The following is a 23,998-nucleotide window of genomic DNA, read 5'->3' on the forward strand; positions in this document are numbered from 1 at the left end:
TTTAAAGTGTTGATGTCTTGTAGAACAGCAGTCCCCAACCCTTTTGGCATCAGGGACAAGTTTCATGGAAGATAATTTTTCCACAGATGGCAGCTGGGGGATGGGGTGGGGGGAAGATGGTTAGGAGGGGTTTCCAGTTTAACTGGCTGCTCATCTCCTGCTGTGTAGCCCAGTTCCTAACAGGCCACGGATGAGAATGAGTTGGGGAACCCCGCTGTAGGACCTCATGTGAAATTATGGTATAAAATGGTGTTTTAAAAACTAGTTCCACAAGGCACAAATCTTAACGGACCACAATCTTTGGAAAAAGGAGTATATTATAATTAAATTTTACTGTCAGGGAGTTGTATTCTCTAGTACCATGAACACAGTTTGTTTTTAATCGCTCTTAGTTTGCTTTTCACCCATAAGATCATCATTTGGGTTCTGATGTTCACAAGATAAAATTTTATTGTTTGGTGGTGAAATTCTATAAACATCTACTGAGCACTTCTGTTGTATACTCACTGACCAATCATAAATCTTTGAACTTAAGCAAATATTGAGTTTTATTTATTTCACTGACTCTTTCAACTTTCACTTCTGACATCTATCACTGAGAATATACCAGTACTGAGTGTTCCAGTAAAATAAAATTCCATCAAATTTATTTATAAGGAATAAAGCAGCAGGACTAGCTGTACACATAGTCCTGGTTGGAGATAATATTACAGTAGTGTTACATTAAATTTCACTCCACTTACCTACCAAGGGCCTGGTTTAAGGCCCTGTATGCTTGAATTTCATACCATTGACGACCTGGTAAAAGACCTCTTAATTTTGAATGCTGATCATTATACTGTCTCTTCAGTTCAACCTATAATTTTAAAATATAAAGAATACGGTAGATAATTAAAGCTCATTTAAAAATCATATTAACTTCTAACATTTTGAATATCATTTAATTAGGGTAGAAAGATTTTTTTTTCATACTAAACTTTTTTTTTGGTCATTTAAAACATTTCCATTCACCTTAACACTACCTAAATTCATACATGAACATAATTAATCAGCTTTGTGATAATATCAATCAGTTTTCGACATAATTTATGTATGACAAAATTCTCAAACTTTTAATGTACATGTAGATAAATTTTAATAAATGTAACCACCATCACAATCATAATTTAAAATATTTTCACTTCCTAAAAATATTTTTCTATCCTTCTTCAGGCAATTTCCTTTATTGCTGACCTGGTCAACCAATGATCTGTTTTCTGTTTTGCTTTGTGTAGAATTCTATGTAAATGTTATGATACTGTATGTAACCATTTGTGTCTTTTTTTCATCTAGCATTATGAGTTTGGAATTCATTCATGTTGAAACATACATCACTAGTTCATTATTTCATGTTATCCAGCTTGATAATCTCTGCTTTTTAATTGGGATGTTTAGACTATTTATATTCAATGTAATTACTGTCATGCTCAGTTTTCAACAAGAAAATGCGTGCTAAGCTGCTTCAGTCAGGTCTGACTCTTTGTGATCCTACAGACTTCAGCCTGCCAGGCTTCTCTGTCCATGGATTCTCCAGGAAACAATCCTGGAATGCGTTGCCATTTCCTCTTCCAGGGGATCTTCCCAACACAGGGATTGAACCTGAGTCTCTTACGTCTCCTGCATTGGCAAGCAGATTCTTTATTGCTACCGCTGCCTGGGAAGCCCCAATTACTGTTACAATTTGGTTTAAATCTACAGTATAGAAAACACATTCTTCTCAAGTACACACATCGAACATTCTCCAAGATAGACTATATGATGGGCCACAAAATAAGTCTTAAGAAATTTAAGACTGAAATTACATCAAGCATCTTTTCCAATTATAATGGTAAGAAATTAGAAATTAATAACATTAGGAAAACTGAAATATTCACAAATATGTGGAAATTAAAGACTATATACCTGTATAATCAATGGGTCAAAGAAATCAAAAGAAAAATCAAACAGTATCTTGATACAAACAAAAATGGAAACACAAGAAACCAAACTATGGGATGTAGCAAAAGCAGTTCTAAGAGAGAAGTCAATAGCAAAAAAAAATGCCTACATTAAGAAAAAATAAAGATTTCAAATAAACAACATAACTTTACATCTTAAGAAATGAGAGAAAAGAACAAGCTAATCTCAGCAGGAGGGAAACTACTAAGACAAGAGCAAAAATAAATGAAACAGACCAGGAAGAACAACAGAAAAAAAAAAAAAATCAATAAAACTAAGAGTTGTTTTTTAAAGATAAATAAAACTGATAAACTTTTGCTAAATAATTAAGCAAACAAAAAAGTCAAGCAATGTTACAAATGAAAGCAAAGATTACAACTGATACTACAGAAATACAAAGAACTGTAATAAGAGACTACTATAAATAACTATTTGCTAAAAAGTGGATAACGTAGAAGAAATGGATAAATTCCTAGAAACAATCAACCTAACAAGACTAAATCATAAAGACACAGAAAATCTGAACAGACCTATAAAAAAGGACATTACAGCAGTAGTCAAAAACCTCTCAAACAAAGGCTCAGGACCAGATAACTTCATTGGTGAAACTGAAATTCTACTAAGCACTGACACCATTCTACTAAGGATTGACACCAATTCTTCTCAAATGATTCTGTAAATACTGAAGAGAGGAGAACATTTTCAAACTTACTTTAAGAGATCCCCATTTCTCTCATACCAAAGCATGTAGGGACACTATAAAAAAGAGAAAATTATAGGCCAGTATTTTGAGTGGCAAAAAAACTCTCGACAGAACAGTAAAAGGATCATACATCATGATCAAGTGGGGTTTATCCTTGAAATACAAATTGGTTCAACATATATAAATCAATAAATGTGACACACCACTACCACAAAATGAAGAATAAAAATATTATCTCAATAGATGCAGTAAAAGCATTTGACAAAATTAAACATCCTTTCAGATAAAGTTTTCAAAAATGAGGCACAGCGAAATGTAAACTCAACATAATAAAGGCCATAGAGACAAGCCCATAGATAACATCATGCTTAAAAGTGAAGAGCTAAATGTTTTTCCTCTGAAGTCAGGAATGAGAGGTGCCCTCTCTTACCACTTCTATTTAACAAAGTACTAAGTCTTAGCCAGAGCAGTTAGGCAAGAAAAGGTAATAAAAGGCATCCAAATCAGAGAGGAAGAAGTAAAACTGTTTGTTTGCAGATGACATGATCTTATATGTAGAAAATCCTAAAGATCTACCAAAAAACTCTTAGAACCAATAAATGAATTCATAAGGTTGCAAGATACAACAATCAACATACACAAATCAAAATAAACATACTAAATAGTGTTTCTATACACTAACAACAAACCATCCAAAAAAGAAAAAGAAGAAATGAGGAAAACAACCCCATTTACAATAGCAACAAAAAGAATAACATTCTTTGGAATAAATTTAGCCAAGGAGGTGAAAAACCTTTACACTAAAAACTATAAAACACTGATGAAAGAAACTGAAGAAATACAAATAAATGGAAAGATTTTGTGTTTACGGATAGGAATAATTAGTATTGTTAAAATGTCCTTATTACCCAAAGTGATCTACAGGTTTAATAAAATCTCCATCAAAATCAAAGTGACATTTTTTTACAGAAATAGAAAAACAATTCTAAAATTTGTATGGAACCACAAAAGACCCTCAATAGTCAGAACAATATTAAGAAGAAAGAACAAAGCTGAAGGCAACACATTTCCTAATTTCAAACTTTGGTAATCAAAAGTTTGATTTACATAAATTTATAAATTTTATATTAAAAACTTTACTAATAAAAACAATATGGTACAGGCATTAATCACTCAGGCCAATGGAACAGAAGAAAAGTTCATAATAAATCCACACATATATGGTTAATTAATCTTAGACAAGGGCAACAGGAACAGACAATGGAGAAAGGATAGTCTCTTTAGGAATGGTGGTGGGAAAACTGGATATCCACATGCCAAAGAATGAAACTGGATCCTTATCTTATACCATATATAAAAATCAATTCAAAATGAATTAAAGACTTAAATGTATGATCTGTGACCATAACACTCCCAGAAGAAAACAGGAAAAAGCTCCTTAGTCTCAACAATGATTTTTTGGATATGACACCAAAAGCACAAGCAACAAAGGCAAATAAAACAAGTGGGACTACATTAAAATGCTCATATATAAGCACTGTACACAAGAAACAACTGACAAAATGAAAAGACAACCTACACAACAGGAGAACCATATATCTGATAAGTGGCTTATATCCACAATATAAAAGGAACTCATGCAACCAACAACCAAAAAAAAGTAAAAAACAAAAGAAAACCTGATTTAAAAATGAGCAGAAGTCCCAAACAGGCATTTTTTCAAAGAAGACTCACAAATGACCAGTGGGTATATAAAAAGGTGTTTAACATCACTAATCATTACCAAATCACAAAAGATGACAAGTATGAGCAAGGGTGTGCAGTAAAAGGAACACTTATTCACTGCTGGTGGGGACATAAATTGGTATAGCCATTATGAAAAATGGTACAGATATTCCCCCAAAGAATTAAAAATAGAACTACCATATAATCCAGCAATCCACTACTGGGTATATATCTAAAAGAAATAAAACCACTGTCTTGAAGAGATGTGTGCAATCCTACATTCACTGCAACATTTTTCACATATGCAAGATATGGAAACAACCCAGGCGTCATTGACAAATGACTGAATGGATAAAGAAAGTGTAAACTATACACACACACGTGTACATACAATGGAATATTATTCAGCCATAAAAAGGAAAGCTTGTCATTTGTAACAACATGGATGAACCTGGAGGATGTTATACTAGTGAAATAAGCCAGACATAGAGAAACACAGCCATGACCTCACTTATACATGGCATCTAAAAATGCTAAACATATTGAACTCAAAAGTATGTGGTTAGGTAGTAGGTGAGGGGTAGAGGAAATTGGGAGATACTAGGTAAACGAGTATAAATTATCAGTTAGTGAAGTGAAGTCGCTCAGTTGTGTCTGACTCTTTGTGACCCCATGGACTGTAGCCTATCAGGCTCCTCCGTCCATGGGATTTTCCAGGCAAGAGCGCTGGAGTGGATTGCCATTTCCTTCTCCAAAGGATCTTCCCGACCCAGGAATCGAACCTGGATCTCCCGTGTTACAGGCAGACGCTTTCAATTATAAGATGAATAAGTTCTGGGATCTGAATGTACAGCATGGTGACTATACTCAATAGTAATGTATTGTACACTTGAAATATGTTAAGGCCCTAAGTGTTCTCACCACACACTGAAAAAATAGTAACTATGTGAAGCAATGTTTATGTTAATTACCCTGATTATAATAATTTTACAATATAAATTAAGTCACCACACTTTACACCTTAAATATATGCAATTTTTATTTGTCAATTATATCTCAAAGAAACTGGGGGAAAAAGAGGCCCATACAGTGCTGTGCTGAACTTTCTGCCGGCTTTGATCCTGGTTTTAAAAAGATGGATCCCTTATTCCTGCGGTAAAAATCTTTCCTGGCCTCAAAACAGACCATAAATAACAATGAAAGTAAAATGAAAAACTGTTCTGTTACCTAATACACAATGAGCTCATACACAATCAATAACAAAATTTCACTAGTAAAAGTGAATAATCTGAGAGAAAGCAAGTCATCAAAGATGAATGATAAATGGCTAACTGGTAATGATAAATGGTAACTGATATGAAAAGATGTTCAACCTTAATAAACCAAGAAATGCAAATTTAAAATTTCCATGGTTTTCATTTGTAGAATACTGAAAAACATTTACCAAATGTGTTTGTATTTTCCAGTAACTATAGATAAATGTTAGTGTGTACATGGATATTCATTACATCTTTGTATTGAAGAAAATTAAGAAACAATCAAGATGGACATCAAGTGGATCAATGAAATATATTACATTTATTCTGAGATAAATATTGGATTATTATACAAAAAGAAATAGATCTGTATGTTCTGACATGGAAATTAAGCAAGATATATATTTTAAATAAAAAAAAAGTAAAACACACACAACACATACATACAAATGGCCAGGTATCACGTTAGGAATAAGGACCACAATTTAGAGCAATGTCAGTTTTAAACTACCCCCAAAAAGATTTAAACCAAACCCTAACAAGAACCTGGAGAAGGAAATGGCAACCCACTCCAGTACTCTTGCCTGGAGAATTCCGTGGACAGAGGAGCCTGGTGGGCTGCTGTCCATGGGGTCGCAGAGTCGGACATGACTCAAGCGACTTAGCATGCATGCATGCATTGGAGAAGGAAATGGCAACCCCCTCCAGTGTTCTTGCCTGGAGAATCCCAGGGACAGAGGAGCCTGGTGGGCTGCCATCTATGGGGTCGCACAGAGTCGGACGTGACTGAAGTGACTTAGCAGTAGCAGCAGCAGCAGCTAACAAGAACCACAGGGAAACAATTTAAGGACTGTACTTTGAGCTTTTCCCACGTATCCCCAAATATATTGTCAAATCGTGTCTATATAAGTTCAAAATGATCAGTTACTAACTTATCTGCCTAAAAAATAAAAATCAATATTCTCCAGAGAATGATAACAGAATCCAGAATCTCTATTATGTACCATCCACAATGTCCACTCTACAATAGGAATTACTAGAAAGATATCAGTAATCAAGGAAAAAGCAAGCAGTCAATAGAAACCAATTGAAAAAGGGCTCAGGCGTTGGAATTAGCAAAGACTTTAGCTGTTATAAATATATTTAAATAACCTAAAAACATATGGTTTAATGACTAGAGTTTAGAAAATCTCAGTAGAAAAGTGGAAATATAAAAAAGATCCAAATAGAAATTAAAAAAAAATAGAATAGCTGAAAAAAATTCACCAAATGGGTTTAACATAATGGTGAAGGCAGAAAAATTACTCAGTAAATCTTAAGACAGATCAATAGAAATAATGAAACATCAATTAGAGCAAAATAACTTTATACACACTGAAGACACTGGTTAGTGTAAAAAAAATCAGAGCATATAAAAGCAGTTGATGATAATCTAAACAAATTTAAAAATCAAGGCTGAAACTACTAATACATTTGATACAATATTTACTGCCTCAAAGGCTCCACTATTAAAGGATATCAAGAATTTCTCACTTTTCCGAGTGACTGCAGCTACATTTATTTTCTATCTAGATAATAACACAGAGACTGTGTTAAATTCAACTTCTGCATCTTTTCTGGACTATCTAGTCCTTGAAGTTGATACTATAACCATAGAATTTTTCAAAGAGACTCAATTAATTACAGGGCATAAAACTACATTCCTAGTAGTAGAACTGTCACACCAAAGGGTACCACATACCCAGTCTTCATCTGGTCTTCATAAGAACCTTTAGAAGTATGTCATTTCAAAACAGATGAACATATACAAGGTCAGAACATATGGTATACACAAATCAGACTGATCTATTCAAATATATAAGTTAATGAACTCTTTCCTGTAAAAAGTAAAATGCAAGTTATTTTTTCAAATTGAAATATAGCTAATTTGGGGGGCTTCCCTGGTGGCTCAGACAGTAAAGAATCTGACTGCAATGCAGGAGATCTGGGTTCGATCCATGGGGTGGGAAGATCCTCTGGAGAAGGGAACAGCTACCCACTCCACTATTGTGGCCTGGAAAATTTCTTTGATAGAGGAGCCTGGCAGGCTCCAGTTCATAGGGTCGCAAAGTAGAACACAACTGAGCTACTTTCAGTTTCACTTTTCATAGTTAATTTACAATGTTGTATTATAAAATGTAACTTCTAAGTGAAAGGAAATAATGTATTATGATTTTACATTTTTCATACACTGAATTAAAAAAGGGAGTTATGCTTTAAGCTGCTTTCAAGAATGCTGTAGAAACATTAAAAATAGCATCTAAACTATAAAAATTGATATAATGAAAAGAAGAAATTTTTGGTAACAAAAAACCCCCACTAAATTCTGTTCAATATTTATAATTTTAGCTGTGCGCAAGGTATCTGTGATAGGCAGTAAGAATACAAAGCTAAATGAAAAATATTTTCTGCCTAGCAAGAGCTTGTAAGAATAGAAACGAATGAGTACAAATGACCATCAAGTAAATACAAATGTAACTCTGATTACACTGTACAGAAGTTAAGAAACAAAATCATGCCATGTATTTGGTACAAGGGTAATGAGGGCCTTACTAGGAAAGGCAAAGAGAAGGGAAAGGAGGCCCAGTTCATAACACATAGAACTTAAGTGACAAAGAAGATATGGGGATGGGGCTTATTAGAGAGGGAAAAGTCAAAAATGATTCAACAGTTGCCAGTCATTGACAGAATCCAGTAACCCACCGAGAGAAGACAAAAAATACATTTAAGGAACAAGATAAACTTGGCTTCAGTTCAGTTCAGTTCAGTTCAGTCGCTCAGTAGTGTCCGACTCTTTGCGACCCCATGAATTGCAGCACGCCAGGCCTCCCTGTCCATCACCAACTCCCGGAGTTCACCCAAACTCACATCCATCGAGTCAGTGATGCCATAGAGCCATCTCATCCTCTGTTGCACCTGTCTCCTCCTGCCCCCAATCCCTCCCAGCATCAGAGTCTTTTCCAATGAGTCAACTCTTCGCATGAGGTGGCCAAAGTACTGGAGTTTCAGCTTTAGCATCATTCCTTCCAAAGAACACCCAGGACTGATCTCCTTTAGAATGGACTGGTTGGATCTTCTTGCAGTCCAAGGCACTCTCAAGAGTCTTCTCCAACACCACAGTTCAAAAGCATCAATTCTTCGGCACTCAGCTTTCTTCACAGTTCAACTCTCACATCCATACAAGACCACTGGAAAAACCACAGCCTTGACTAGACAGACCTTTGTTGGCAAAGTAATGTCTCTGCTTTTGAATATGCTATCTAGGTTGGTCATAACCCTCCTTCCAAGGAGTAAGCGTCTTTTAATTTCATGGCTGCAATCACCATCTGCAGTGATTTTCGAGCCCAAAAAAATAAAGTCTGACATTGTTTCCACTGTTCCCCCATTTATTTCCCATGAAGTGATGGGACCAGATGCCATGATCTTCATTTTCTGAATGCTGAGTTTTAAGCCAACTTTTTCACTCTCCTCTTTCACTTTCATCAAGAGGCTTTTTAGCTCCTCTTCACTTTCTGCCATAAGGGTGGTGTCATCTGCATATCTGAGGTTATTGATATTTCTCCTGGCAATCTTGATTCCAGCTTGTGCTTCTTCTAGCCCAGCGTTTCTCATGTACTCTGACCATGCAGGGTGACAATATACAGCCTTGACATACTCCTTTTCCTATCTGGAACCAGTCTGTTGTTCCATGTCCAGTTTTAACCGTTGCTTCCTGACCTGCATATAGGTTTCTCAAGAGGCAGGTCAGGTGCTCTGGTATTCCCATCTCTTTCAGAATTTTCCAGTTTATTGTGATCCACACAGTCAAAGGCTTTGGCATAGTCAATAAAGCAGAGATAGATGTTTTTCTGGAACTCTCTTGCTTTTTCCATGATCCAGCAGATGTTGGCAATTTGATCTCTGGTTCCTCTGCCTTTTCTAAAACCAGCTCGAACATACGGAAGTTCACGGTTCACGTATTGCTGAAGCCTGGCTTGGAGAATTTTGAGTATTACTTTACTAGCGTGTGAGAAGAGCGCAATTGTGCGATAGTTTGAGCATTCTTTGGCATTGGCTTAAGTCATGTTAAATAAATAATTTCTAAACCAAGAATAGAAATTGATAATAAGTTAGCTAATTAGAAAGTCAAAATTGGAAAAGTGGGGAATCAAAGATCTTATTAATAAAGATAACAATATCTACCAAACTGCTATAATGTTCCATGCACAGTGCAGTGCTTACTATGCATCATTATCTCATTTAATTCCTACAACAATCTTAAAAAGATTTTTGAGATTTTTACTGTTACCCCATGACCAACCTAGACAGCATACTAAAAAGCAGAGACATTACTTTGTCCACAAAGATCCGTCTATTCAAGGCTGTGGTTTTTCCAGTGGTCATGTAGGGATGTGAGAGTTGGACTATAAAGAAAGCTGAGCACCGAAGAATTGATGCTTTTGAACTGTGGTGTTGGAGAAGACTCTTGAGAGTCCCTTGGACTGCAAGGAGATCCAGCCAGTCCATCCTAAAGGAGATCAGTCCTGGGTGTTCATTGGAAGGACTGATGTTGAAGCTGAAACTCCAATACTTTGTCCACCTGATGCAAAGAGCTGACTCATTTGAAAAGACCCTGATGCTGGGAAAGATTGAGGGCAGGAGGAGAAGGGGACGACAGAGGATGAGATGGTTGGATGGCATCACCAACTCGATGGACATGGGTGTGGATGGACCCTGGGAGTTGATGATGGACAGGGAGGCCTGGCATGCTGTGATTCATGGGGTCGCGAAGAGTCTGACACGAATGAGTAGCTGAACTGAACTGAGTTTTAAGTTATTTGAGGCAATACAGCAAATGTGTGCATGTGTGTTCAGTCACATCTGACTCTTTGTGACCCATGGCCGATAGCCCACCAGGTTCCTCTGTGCGTGGAATTTTCCAGGCAAGAATACTGCACTGGGTTGCCATTTCCCTCTCCAGGGGATCTTCCCAACCCAGGGATCGAACCCACGTCTCTTACATTTATTTGCATTGGCAGGTGGCTTCTTTACCACTAGCGCCACCTGGGAAGCCCCAATATAGCAAATATTAGGTTAAATAAACAAAATTCTATCTCCTCAGTCTGTTATTTTTCTTTAAAATGAATTAACTTTTATGTATGAGTACATTATTTCAACTTGTTGAAAATTTTCAAGTTCTTACAATCCAAATGGCCTTTAAAATACTGCCAATATTTTACCTAGGGAAATTATTTTAGGTAAAAAGTAAAGAAAAAAAAAAAAACTTTTGAAAGTAAATATATATAAAGGTTAACTCTGAAATATTTTTTATTATATAAAGAAGGAGTTTTAAAAGTAAACTTTAAAATTGTCTTTGGGTGAACACATTTAATTAAAGGAAAGCAAAAGTAAGAGTTTGGAAATGGTAGAAAGCTAGTACACCTCATTTTAATGACATCAGAATCTATTTCATTGTACACTTAGGAATTATCAGGCACAAAAATCAATGCCCAATTTAAAATGACATAAAACATATGTGAAAAAGCCAGTTTCTCCTGCCAGCAAATAGCCTAAATGTTAAGTAAACCAAAGGCTGGAAGGGATTAGTTGAAATGTCAAAAGACAACCTTTTACTTTTACCTGCTCATCCTTATAAATACATTCTCATCCCTCAGGCATGCTTTCCAAACAAATAGTTTCAATGTGCAACAGCAAAAGGCCCATGGCAAGTTCTGCCATCCTGTAACTGTCAAAGAGATTAGTCTTTGATCTATTTGGGAGGTCATGTCCACATTCGCATTAGCTATACAGTCTAACAGCATTATACCTGTTGACCAATGCTTCTTTAATGCCTAATGAGACAGACATTTTATATTATGGAAGTTAACTGTGAATGTTTTTTCTAAGTTTTGACAGAAAGTAAACACCATAAAGTTAGCTCAAGTGTGGTTTGGAAAGATGATCTTTTGGACCAGTTAATATTACTTTTCAAATACATTTTACAAGGCTTTCCCAAAATAGAAAGCTATATTTAATTGTACACTCTGGAAGGAGTTTAAACCACTTGCTACCCAGCCTCAGTAAATTAATGTATGTGTAATTTTGGAGGGATGTGTGAACAGCAGAGAGAAGGCAAACTATTTTATCAGAGGCTGCAAACTGGAGGCCCAAAGTTGTTTTTGTGTGGCCCGTCAGTTCAGTTCAGTCACTCAGTCGTGTCCTACTCTTTGCAACCCCAAGAACTGCAACACACCAGGCTTCCCTGTCCATCACCAACTCCCGGAGCTTATTCAAACTCATGTGCATTGAGTCAGTGATGCCATCCAACCATCTCATCCTTTGTCATCCCCTTCTCCTCCTGCATTCAATCTTTCCCAGCATCAGGGTTTTTTCAAATGAGTTAGTCCTTCGCATCATGTACCCAGAGTATTGGAGTTTCAGCTTCAGCATCAGTCCTTCCAATGAATATTCAGAGCTGATTTAGTTTAGGATGGACTGGTTGGACCTCCTTGTAGTCCAAGAGACTCTCAAGAGTCTTCTCCAAAACCATCAATTCTTCGGCGCTCAGCTTTCTTTATAGTCCAACTCTTACTTCAGTACATGACTACTGGAAAAACCATAGCTTTGACTAGATGGACCTTTGCTGGCAAAGTAATGTCTCTGCTTTTTAATATGCTGTCTAGGTAGGTCATAGCTTTTCTTCCAAGGAGCAAGCATCTTTTTATTTCATGGCTGCAGTTACCATCTGCAGTGCTTTTGGAGCCTAAGAAAATAAAGTCTCTCATTGTTTCCACTGTTTCCCCCTCTACTTGCCATGAAGTGATGAGACCGGATGCCATGATCTTAGTTTTCTGAATGTTGAGTTTTAAGCCAACTTTTTCACTTTCCTCTTTCACTTTTATCAAGAGGCTCTTTAGTTCTTCTTCACTTTCGGTCATAAGGGTGGCGTTATTTGCATATCTGAGGTTATTGATATTTCTCTCAGCAATCTTGATGCCAGCTTGTGCTTCATCCAGACTGGCATTTCACATGATGTACTCTGCATATAAGTTAAATAAGCAGGGTGACAATATACAGCCTTGATGTACTCCTTTCCCAATTTGTAACCAGTCTGTAGTTTCATGTACAGTTCTGACTGTCACTTCTTCACCTGCATACAGATTTCTCAGGAGGCAGGTCAGGATGACTGGTATTCCCATCTGTAGCTAAAAACAATACAAACTATTTGCCAGCTCTCAACTAGCTCACTCATTTAAATCATCTATTTAACTCCTGTAACAGCTTGTGCTTGTAGCCCACTGGTTCAGATGTTACATTGATTCACAAAACATTTTTCTCATAACTGGAGTTCAACATTCACACAAAATGAAAAACTCTTAACATGGTAGTTTCTAGTCAACTGAAAATATATCTGCATCATGGGCTAACCTGATATAAGTACAGATGAGATCCTGAATAACAAAGATAGATAATCAAGACTGAAGTGGCACTTGGGGAATGATGTATAATGATGTACAATGATGTATAAATGAATAATAAATACCCATTTAGCATACGAGCAAAAGTTTCATATGGATTGGATTCTGATTTTACCATTTCACAATACTTGAGATCAAATAACAAGTTCCTTAAGTCCACTAATGACTCAGATTTACTGGAGACAGTATAAGTAGTATACTACTGATAACAGTAGTATAAACGAAATAAATAAAAGGATTATACTTTATATGTCAATAAGAAATTTAAGTCACAATTTTGAACATTATTTTTCAACTCAGTTAAACCCAACAGTGCTGGCCTTAAACATGTCTGTACAAGAGTACATTCTTACAAGCTTTATAACTAGCTTGTGAAGAAATAAATGGTGTGATAAATACAAGTTGAAACTATAAACGCATCCCTTCACTTTACTACTGCCTCATATGAAAGACGATGAAATTTGTCCAGATTCGTATATATATTATTATTTCAGTAATAAATGCCTTCCTAAAAGCAAACAATATAGGCAGAATATACTTTTATTTTCTTGTATGTAAGCCTTATGACAAAAGTTCAAGCCTCGAAATAAGACTAAGACTAAATAGTCAGCTAAACTTACTAATTAAAATATTAAGAAAACTTTGCCTCAGAAAAATAAACACATTTATCTAGCAAACACTTACGAAGTATAGTTTTATCTTTAGTCAAAGTACAGAACCTAAAATATAAACATTTATAGCAAACCAAATCTGGAAGACAGACACTGTGCATTAGAGACACTTATTGGTCCAGATCATCACAGTGTAAACACTTTTATCAGGGTATCACAATATAAATTCCAATGGTTAGAGTCCTAAACTCAGTCTAAGATCTTGTATGTGAAATAATTTAGCTAGATAAAAGGAATATAGCTGGTTTTATTTCATCTGGCATATTTTCAAGATTTCTGAAACACCAAGTTAAGCAAATATAGTATATATGTTTTTTTTTAATGGGGAAAAATGGGTTTCTGCCAAGAATTAAGAAGCCAGGCTTCCTTTTAGACCTAAATACACCACAGACACACACACACACACACACACACACTTGACATGGTTTTCAACTGTTACTTACTCTCCTTGTTACACTACACTTGGAATTGACCACAATAATCTACCAAGAAATAAGAATCAAGACATAGTAACAGTAATATAACTTATCTGACATATGCTTTAAGACTGCTTTGAATAATTTACCTTTTCAGAAAAACTATATTAAACCTTGTGCCATAAATTGTAAGTGTTACAACAAATAGCCTAAAAATTTTTAATATAAAAAAGAACACAGCTTCCCTGATAGCTCAGCTGTAAAGAATGTGTCTGCCAATGCAGGAGACAGAGGCTCGATACCTGATCCAGGAAGACCCCACATGCCCATGGAGCAACTAAGCCTGTGTACTGCAACTACCGAGCCCATGTGCTGCAACCACTGAATACTGTGCAGTAGAACCTGTGCTCTGCAGCAAGAGAAGCCACCGCAGTAAGAAGCCTGAGCACTGCAACTAGAGTAGCCCCTGCTCGCCGCAACTACAAAAAGCCCTGCAAAGCAACAAAGACCCCGCACAGCTGAAATTAAATAAAAACATAAAATTTTAAAAAAGACAAGAGCCCAGGAAAAAAGCAGAAATGAATATTTTTCTATTAAAAGAAAGAAAAATGATAGTTAATCCTTTAAGACATGCAAGTTGTATAAACAACTATACGCTTATTCTCTAAAGGGGGTTTTCCTGGTGTCTTGGCAGTAGAAAATCCACCTGCTGGATTTTTAGCGACTGAGCCACCAGGGAAGTCCTGACTCTTGATAAGCCTGAGCTTAGCATGAATGCTATATGCATATTCTCTGAAGGGGGCTTCCCTTTGACCTTATCTCTGAAGGGGGCTTCCCTGGTGGCTCCGCTAGTAAAGAACCTACCTGCAATATGGGAGACCTGGGTTTGATCCCTGGGTTGGGAAGGTCCCCTGGAGGAGGCAATGGCTACCCACTCCAGCACTCTGGCCTGGAGAGTTAGTATAGTTGCAAAGGGTCGGACACAACTGAGCGACTTTCACTTTCACCCAGTTTTCCTCAGCCCTAACTCCTGCTATGCCATCGAGCATCACCCAGACTAGGCTGGCTCCCTTGAGTGTGTAAGGGCAAGCTGCTCACTCAGTGATTATCACACACCTTACAACTGTTGATCAGTTGACCTCACAGAAGCAGCATGATTTACACCAGTGGCTTCTGGAATAACTAGAACTTTCTTCCTCTCTCCTGTGAAATTTTCAAGATATCAAAGACTCACACTGCACAAATCTTCCCAAAGGGTTAAATTCAAAGACCTAAGTTTACAGAAGGAATCTGCTGCAGCTGCTGCTGAACAGCCGACGGTCAGCCCACTCTCTCAGACACACTCAGGAAACTTTTCTCTAGACCACACAGTTGGACGCTGGTGGTTCTGTGTGCTTGTTTTCAATGTTTCTCATCTAGTCCAAAATCATCCTTGTGTTCCTGAGGAACAGGAGAACACACTATTGTAACTATTTTAAGCCTTTGATGCGAAAAACATTTTAAAGTGAATTTATCAGAATATGATTTTGTGTTTTAACCAACTTCTCTACATAAAAAATTGTCATGGCATGGTTTGCTTACAAGTTCAGAGTCCTTTCATCATTGAAACAGTGAACATAGAACAAGGTATTCTATAATAAAAAGCACTTCTTTCTCTCTCTCTCTCTCTCTCACACACACACACACAGAATCCGCCTGCCAATGTAGCAGACACAGGTTCAGTCTCTGGGTCGGGAAGATCCCCTAGAGAAGGAAATGGCAACCCACTCCAGTATTCTTGCCTGGGAAACCCCATGGACAGAGGAGCCTGGCGGGCTACATACAGTCCATGAGATCACAAAGAGTCAGACATGACTTAATTAGTGACTAAACAACAAAAACAAAAAATTCTATAAAGGGCTAAGTTAAAAAAATTTTTTTCTTAAGAAAAGTAGGCTTTGTTAAAGCTATCAAGTTAGGCTGTCCATAACAAAATATTATCCAGATAAACCCAAAAATGCTTAAATTATCATCTCTAGAAAATATTATACATATATATTTTTGAAGCAAGGAGATATAATGGAAAAAGCACATTGTCTTAGGGTTAAAGCTTTGACATTTATTAGTTGTTTGACCTTATCCGCTGGAGAAGGGATAGGCTACCCACTCCAGTGTTCTTGGGATTCCCTTGTGGTTCAGCTGGTAAAGAATCCATCTGCAGCGCACAAGACCTGGCTTTGATCCCTAGGTTGGAAAGATCCCTTGGAGAAGGGAAAGGCTACCCACTCCAGTATTCTGGCCTGGAGAATTCTATGGACTGTATAGTCCATGGAGTCACAAAGAGTTGGACACGACTGAGCAACTTTCACTTTCACTTTCTTTCTGACCTTGGGTAAATTACAGTATCCCATCTAGCTTCCCTTCTCAGTTTTCTCCTCTGTAAATGGAAGAAAATAATTCCTGCCCACCCTACCTCATAGAGCTGGATCAAGAAATAAATAGCAATGGACATGAAACACTAAAGCATTATATATTAGAAATAAGTTTAAAAAAAAAAAAAAGAAAAGTGGGTTGGAAAAGTCATTAAATAATCCCATATATCTAAAAAACAATATAGGCTTGGGTGGGCATTACAGGCTGTTGCAACATACAGTTGCATGTAAATGACAATAAGTCATAGTACTTACAGACAGAGGAGGTCATTTGCCTTAGGCTGTTCATCTCAAATCAGAGTTTTGACACTTGGGTCAACTCTCTCTCAAGGCACTTAACCTATACTACTCAATATAAGTACACATTATTTTAAGTGACTCAAAAGTTTCTTCAGCTTATGGAGTGGCCATTTTTTCATTAAATATCAATGAAAATATGTACATTGGCAGCAGACACATAGAAACCAGTGTTCAGTTTTGAAACATACCTTTTTTCTAAATTACTTCTGCAATTGATCTTAATTTTTCTGAAAAATCATAACTAACATTAGCACTCCTAATATCCTTCAAAATTCTTTTTGATCACTTTGCAACCTATGTGCTGTATTTGAATAGAACTATATAAAACATGTTAGTGGTGTAATCTACAGAATGAGTACATGATTGTCCTCTATTAGTCTAAATATTATTTCTTACATATATCTTACAATCTAGAGCTTCCCTTGTTAAAGTTGCATACAAGAACCAAATACTATGAATAAAACCCTTCTAGCATTAACAACCAACAAAATGAAATATTGTCTTACATAAGAGAGCAACATGAGACTTGAAGTGGAACCCTAGGCTCTTAAAGGAAAGTGCCAATATTGAGAGGTTTTGTTAAGAGGGATGAGTAGTGCTGCAATCAGCAAGTATTAGCAACCTGTACCTATTCCTAAACAACATTCTAAGATAAAGAGGTCTCTCATGGAAGAAGCTTGTGGATGCAAAACTAAGCACTGAGACCATGGGAGGATGGCACAAAGGTTTAGTGGCAATGGCTGGCATAGGAAGTAGAAGCTAATCCTAGTGAGAGGAGGCTCAGATTCAGATACTTAAATGCTGTGATCTTTAAAGATGAGCACAAGCAAGACAAAATGTGCACATAAGAAAAAGATTACATGAACATTAGAAAACTCTGGAAATATATTTAAAACTCTGTTTATTACCTCTATAGCCCAACAAATGAGTCTTGATACTTTTGCCATCTAGACTTTTATTATTCAGTTCAGTCACTCAGTCATGTCTGACTCTTTACAACCCCCTGCACTGCAGCACACCAAGCTTTCCTGTCCATCAACAACTCCCTGAGGTGCTCAAACTCATGTCCATCAAGTCAGTGATGCCATCCAACCATCTCATACTCTGTTTTCCTCTTCTCCTCCTGCCTTCAATCTTTCCCAGCATCAGGGTCTTTTCTAATGAGTCAGTTCTTCGTATCAGGTGGCCAAAGTATTGGAGTTTCAGCTTCAGCATCAGTCCTTCCAATGGATATTTAGGACTGATTACCTTGAGGATTGACTGGTTTGATCTCCTTGTGGTCCAAGGGAGTTTCAAGAGTCTTTTCCAACATCACAGTTCAAAAGCATCAATTCTTTGGTGCACAGCTTTCTTTATGGTCCAACTCTCACACCCATACATGACTACTAGAAAAATCACAGCTTGGACGAGATGACTTTCGTCGACAAAGTAATGTCTCTGCTTCTTAATATGCTGTCTATGTTGGTCATAGCTTTTCTTCCAAGGAGCAAGTGTCTTTTAATTTCATGGCTGCATTCACCATTTGCAGTGATTTTGGAGCCCAAGAAAACAGTCTCTCACTGTTTCCATGGTTTCCCCATCTACTTGCCATGAAGTGATGGGACCAGGTACCATGATCTTTGTTTTTTGAATGTTGAGTTTTAAGCCACCTTTTTTCACTCTCCTCTTTCACTTTCATTAAGAGGCTCTTTAGTTCCTCTTCACTTTCTGCCATAAGGGTGGTGTCATCTGCATATCTGAGGTTGATATTTCTCCTGGCAATCTTGATTCCAGCTTGTGCTTCATCCAGCCGGCATTGTGCATGAATGTACTCTGCATGTAAGTTAAACAAACAGGGTGACAATATACAGCCTTGATGTACTCCTTTCCTGATTTGGAACCAGTCTGTTGTTCCATGTCTAGATCTAACTGTTGCTTCCTGACCTGCATACAGATTTCTCAGGTGGTCTGGTATTCCCATCTCTTTAAAGGATTTCCCACAGTTTGTTGTGATCCACACAGTCAAAGGCTTTGGCCTAGTCAATAAAACAGAAGTAGATGTTTTTCTGGAACTCTCTTGCTTTTTCTATGATACAATGGATGTTGGCAATTTGCTCTCTGGTTCCTCTGCCTTTTCTAAATCCAGCTTGAACATGTGGAAGTTCTCGGTTCAGGTACTATTGAAGCCTCGCTTGGAGAATTTTGAGCATTACTTTGCTAACGTGTGAGATGAGTGCAACTGTGCGGTAGTTTGAACATTCTTTGGCATTGCCTTTCTTTGGGATTTTTATTATTACATCCAAACATACCTTTCAAACATAAGTGTTAGACTTTGAAAAAACATTTATTATTTTCTACATTTGCAATATTATTGTTAGGAATGTTTGACTCAGAGCTTCTCATATGTGAATGTGTGAGTGTGGAAAGAAAGCACGTGGGTTCGGAGCACTTCAAAATCTCATACTTTGTCTTAGAGAGTAATGAAGACTCTGGTTTCAGGAAGGCAAAGGAATTTTTTCTCTGCCTCTTAAAAATTGAGCCCAAATTAAAAGATAAATAAGAAAGAGAAATAGTTTCATTTTCAATTAAACTAAGACATCTGCTAAATTAAACCCAAATACATGACTGTGAAAAGCATATGGACAAATTACAAATGACTAAGCAGAGAGGTGAAAGTTCAAACCAAAGTACCCCCAGAGCTACTGATAGGAAAGAAGGCAGTTAGGCCAGCAGGAGTCCAGAGAGGCTGAGGAAATGGATGAAAGTGGGAACTACTGGAGGATATGTAACCACAAAGATGAAAGAAGAAAAAAAACAGGAGGAAGATCTGAGACCCAGGAAACTGGAGACCAACACAGAAGACAAGCAAATCAAATTCCTAGGATGACAGTAAAGGGAAGTCTCAGGATATTGGCAGTTAAGAGAGTTTAAAGAGCAGCTTAAGTCTTGATTGAAGGAGGAGACTGGAAGGCTCCGGAAGAGATATTTTCAGGGGAGGAAAAGAATTGACCTATCACCTGGCAGGTTTCATAGGAAAATTGTATTGAGTGGTGCTACACAGATTTATTGAAGATCTCTTTAAAGAACTTTTTTAAAAAAATAAAAAAGCTGAAGGAAGGAAATCATTTGACTACCGTGAACAATATTTTCATAGTTTTGATAATGTGAATATTGATTATGTATTTAATTTTAAAACCTGTGATAAATGATATTGGGAGGATGTAAAGAAGGGAAAGGTGGAATAAGTGAGCTAAAATCTTCTCTCGTATAGGAAGTAAACAGTTACTGTCTGAAATTGATCAAATAAAGATAAAATATGGAGGTAAATATCAGATGAAATAGATAAAAGAAGTGAAAGTCACTGCTTCTCAGAAGTGGGGGCTGGTAAAGGGGTAAAAGACAAGACGCTATTAATATAAGAAACTATCAACTGCTTTTTATCATACTGATGCAAAAGTAGTTACGGTTTTGCATTATTGAACTTTGCCGTTTGATACCGGTATACATTCTTAAATGTCGTTTTGTTAAACATCATTTCAATTCACATTTCTCGCTTTATGTTGTTTTGATAACGACATTACTTGCTGTTTATTTTTATTTATTTTAGACTACAGAAACGATTTTAGACAAAAAGCAAATTTGAACGATTTTTTATTCAAGTTCAAAATGGGTTGTAAAGCAGAGGTGACAACTCGCAGCATCAACAACGCATTAGGCCCATGAATGACTGATGAACGTACAGTGCAGTGGTGGTTCCAGAAGTTTTGCAAAGGAGATAAAAGTCTTGAAGACGAGAAGCATAGTGGCCAGTCATTGGAAGTTGACAACAACCAACTGAGAGCAATCACCAAAGCTGATTCTTTTACACCTATATGAGAAACTGCTGATGAACTCAATGTTGACCATTCTAACGTCATTTGGCATTTGAAGCAAATTGGAAAGGTGAAAAAGCTTGATAAGCGGGTGCCTCATGAGCTGACTGAAAATCAAAAAAAATCGTTGTTTTGAAGTGTTGTCTTTTTTTATTCTACACAACAAGCAATTTCTCAGATTGTGACCTGTGATGAAAAGTGGATTTTATATGACAACCAGCAACGTCAGTGGTTGGACTGAGAAGAAGCTCCAAAGCACTTTCCAAAGCCAAATATGCACCTAAAACAGGTCATGGTCACTGGTGGTCTGCTGCTGGTCTGACCCACTACAGCTTTCTGGATCTCGGCAAAAGATCACATTTGAGAAGTATGCTCAGCAAATTGATGAGATGCACCAAAAACTGCAATGCCTGCAGCTAGTACTGGTCAAAAGAATAGGCCCATTCTTCTCCATGACAATGCCCAACTGCACGGCACACAACCAACGCTTCAAAACTTGAAGACCAATTCTTGGGCTACGAAGTTTGGCCTCAACCACCATATTCACCTAACCTCTTGCCAACCAACTACCATTTCTTCAAGCATCTCAACAACTTTTTGTAGGGGAAACACTTCCACAACCAGCAAGATGCAAAAAATGCTTTCCAAAAGTTCATTGAATCCTGAAGCATGGATTTTTATGCTACAGGAACAAACAAACTTATTTCTCTTTGCAAAATGTGTTGATTGTAATGGTTCCTGCTTTGATTAATAAAGATGTATCTGAGCCTAGTTAAGATTTAAAATTCATGGTTCGAGGCCACAATTACTTTTGTACTGCTGTTGCTACTGCTAAGTCACTTCAGTTGTGTGTGACTCTGTGTGACCCCATAGACAGCAACCCACCAGGCTCCCCCGTCCCTGGGATTCTCCAGGCAAGAACACGGGAGTGGGTTGCCATTTCCTTCTCCAATGCATGAAAGTGAAAAGTGAAAGTGAAGTCACTCAGTCGTGTCTGACTCTTAGCGACCCCATGGACTGCAGCCTACCAGGCTCCTCCGTCCATGGGATTTTCCAGGCAAGAGTACTGGAGTCGGGTGCTTCTGCCTTCTCCGCTAACCTAATATAAATCAGGCTCTTAGTAAAAGCTTGACTGGATTTTTTTTCAACTTGCTAAAAAAAGTAATTAAAAAACAAATGCAGATTGACCATTTTAATTCATGGCATACACTTGTATATTTCACTATATATAGCAAGGGTATTCAACTGAGAGTGATTTTATCTACCAGAAGATACTGGCAGTATTGAAGACATTTTTGGTTGTCATAACTGGTGGGGGAGAAGGGCTTGCTGCTGGCATGTAGTCCAGAGATGCAGTTAAACATCCTACAATGCACAGGGCATCGCTCACAACAAAGAATTATCCCCAAATGACAATAGTGCCAAGCTTCAGAGACTCTATTAAGCAACTGTAAAGAACAAACCTGATAATTTTGATGCAATAGAAAATTATACTATGACTTAATATATACTTGACTATATTCCCTAGCACACTGGGCTGCTGCTGCTAAGTCACTTCAGTCGTGTCCAACTCTGTGCGACCCCATAGACGGCTGCCCACCAGGTTCCTCCATCCCTGGGATTCTCCAGGCAACAATACTGGAGTGGGTTGTCATCTCCTTCCCCAGGGGATCTTTCCAATCCAGGGATTGAACCTGCATCTCCTGTGCCTCCTCCACTGACAGGCAAATTCTTTATCACTGAGTCAACCTGGGAGGTTTTATAATTGGGAAACAAACAAACAAACAAGTGACACCCTCATCTAAAGCCCATCTCATATCTGCACCCTGTAGGGTTTAAGAGAATCTACAAAGTAAACTGATTAAAATCCACTATAACTAAACTGGTCTGATGGAAAAAAATTAAAATTATATTCAGAGAAGTTAATTCCACCACTTCCCTTGAGGTGGTGCTGCTGACTATGCTCTGTGCCAACAGAAGTCGAGTCAATCAACCTTACAAGTCCCCAGGGTGATAAATTTACGTTTAAAACTTTCAACCTGCCATGAAAGGAAAAGTAAAATATAAAGGTTTAAAATAGCTTGTTCTCACCAAAGAACAAGATAAACACAGGAAAAGCACTTCAGAATTTTTCAAAAAACAAAGCTTTTAAAAAACTTTTTTAATTATCCAAAGGTTTAACTTCTAGCGATATTCAGGCATGGCTTTTTTTCCGAAGAAAATACAATGATATGAGTATTGGAAGAAAAGGCTATCAACCAGACTTATTGAAAATTTTGTGATTTTTAAATGATTCTTCCCCCAAACCCAAAATATTCCTTTAAGAAATATGGGAAATTTTTTAATACCTCAGCAGTTCATCCATTTATTTTATGTCTTAATTTTTGTTTTTCAGGAGGGATGGGAACAAAGTTTGGTTATCTCATTTTTCTCTGTGCAAGGCAAATTATAAGTTGTCAATGTAGGTGGAATAATTAGGCATAAACTAGATTTCAATTTTTGAATTTCAAGGTTTACTTACAATCTGCTTTAATACTTTTGGCCAAACTACCTTAAAAGAAAAAAAAAAAAAAAAAAGCTGGAAAAAAGTTTTCTGAATAGGAAAAAACAGTTTCAGTAATGAGGATAAACTTATTCTAGACATTCAGAAGTGACTAGGTTTTTCTTCCATATCTGTGATTTGGCCTAAATGTTTCCAACAATTCCAACAGCAAGCTGCTGGACTCCTAAATGTTAGAGTTTAAGCCTTTTAAGTTTATATACACAGCCATTTCCCCTGAGTAACCACATATTATCATCAAGGTTAGATACAGGTGGGTTTCTGTATCAGATGCTATATTATACAACTCCACTACATTCTGACTTCAGACTATTCCTGGATCTGGTTTCCCATAGCTTAGAATAAAGTCTCAAATCCTTAAAATGCCACACAGGGCTCTAAATGATTTGGCTCTCTGAATAAGTCTCCCAGCCTCAATTCACATACCATTCTCCCCAACTCACTCTCTACCTCCACTTCTTTCAATTCCTGGGAATAGCTATCATCTTTCCCACCTGAGGGCCTTAGCATATGCTGTTCTATCTGCTGAGAATACTCTTATCCATTCTGCTGAACTACATAACTCCTAGCCTTCTTTCCTATGTCAGATTAAATATCACTTTCTCAGGAAGTCTTTATTTTACCCCCAAAGA

The 23,998-nt window shown here is 37.1% G+C and overlaps 1 protein-coding gene across 12 annotated transcripts in view; it reads right to left on the bottom strand.

Moving 5' to 3' along the window:
* The window catches only part of BRIP1 (BRCA1 interacting helicase 1), a 189,137-nt gene that overhangs the window by 33,845 nt on the left and 131,294 nt on the right, over nt 1-23,998 (bottom strand). For all 12 annotated transcript variants that reach the window (XM_055577414.1, XM_055577413.1, XM_055577410.1 and 9 more), the window contains one exon: nt 744-856. In XM_055577414.1, coding sequence (XP_055433389.1) covers nt 744-856 — 113 coding nt within the window. The remainder of the gene's footprint in view (nt 1-743; nt 857-23,998) is intronic.

Source organism: Bubalus kerabau, chromosome 4, assembly GCF_029407905.1.
Source record: "Bubalus kerabau isolate K-KA32 ecotype Philippines breed swamp buffalo chromosome 4, PCC_UOA_SB_1v2, whole genome shotgun sequence".
NCBI lineage: Eukaryota > Metazoa > Chordata > Mammalia > Artiodactyla > Bovidae > Bubalus > Bubalus kerabau.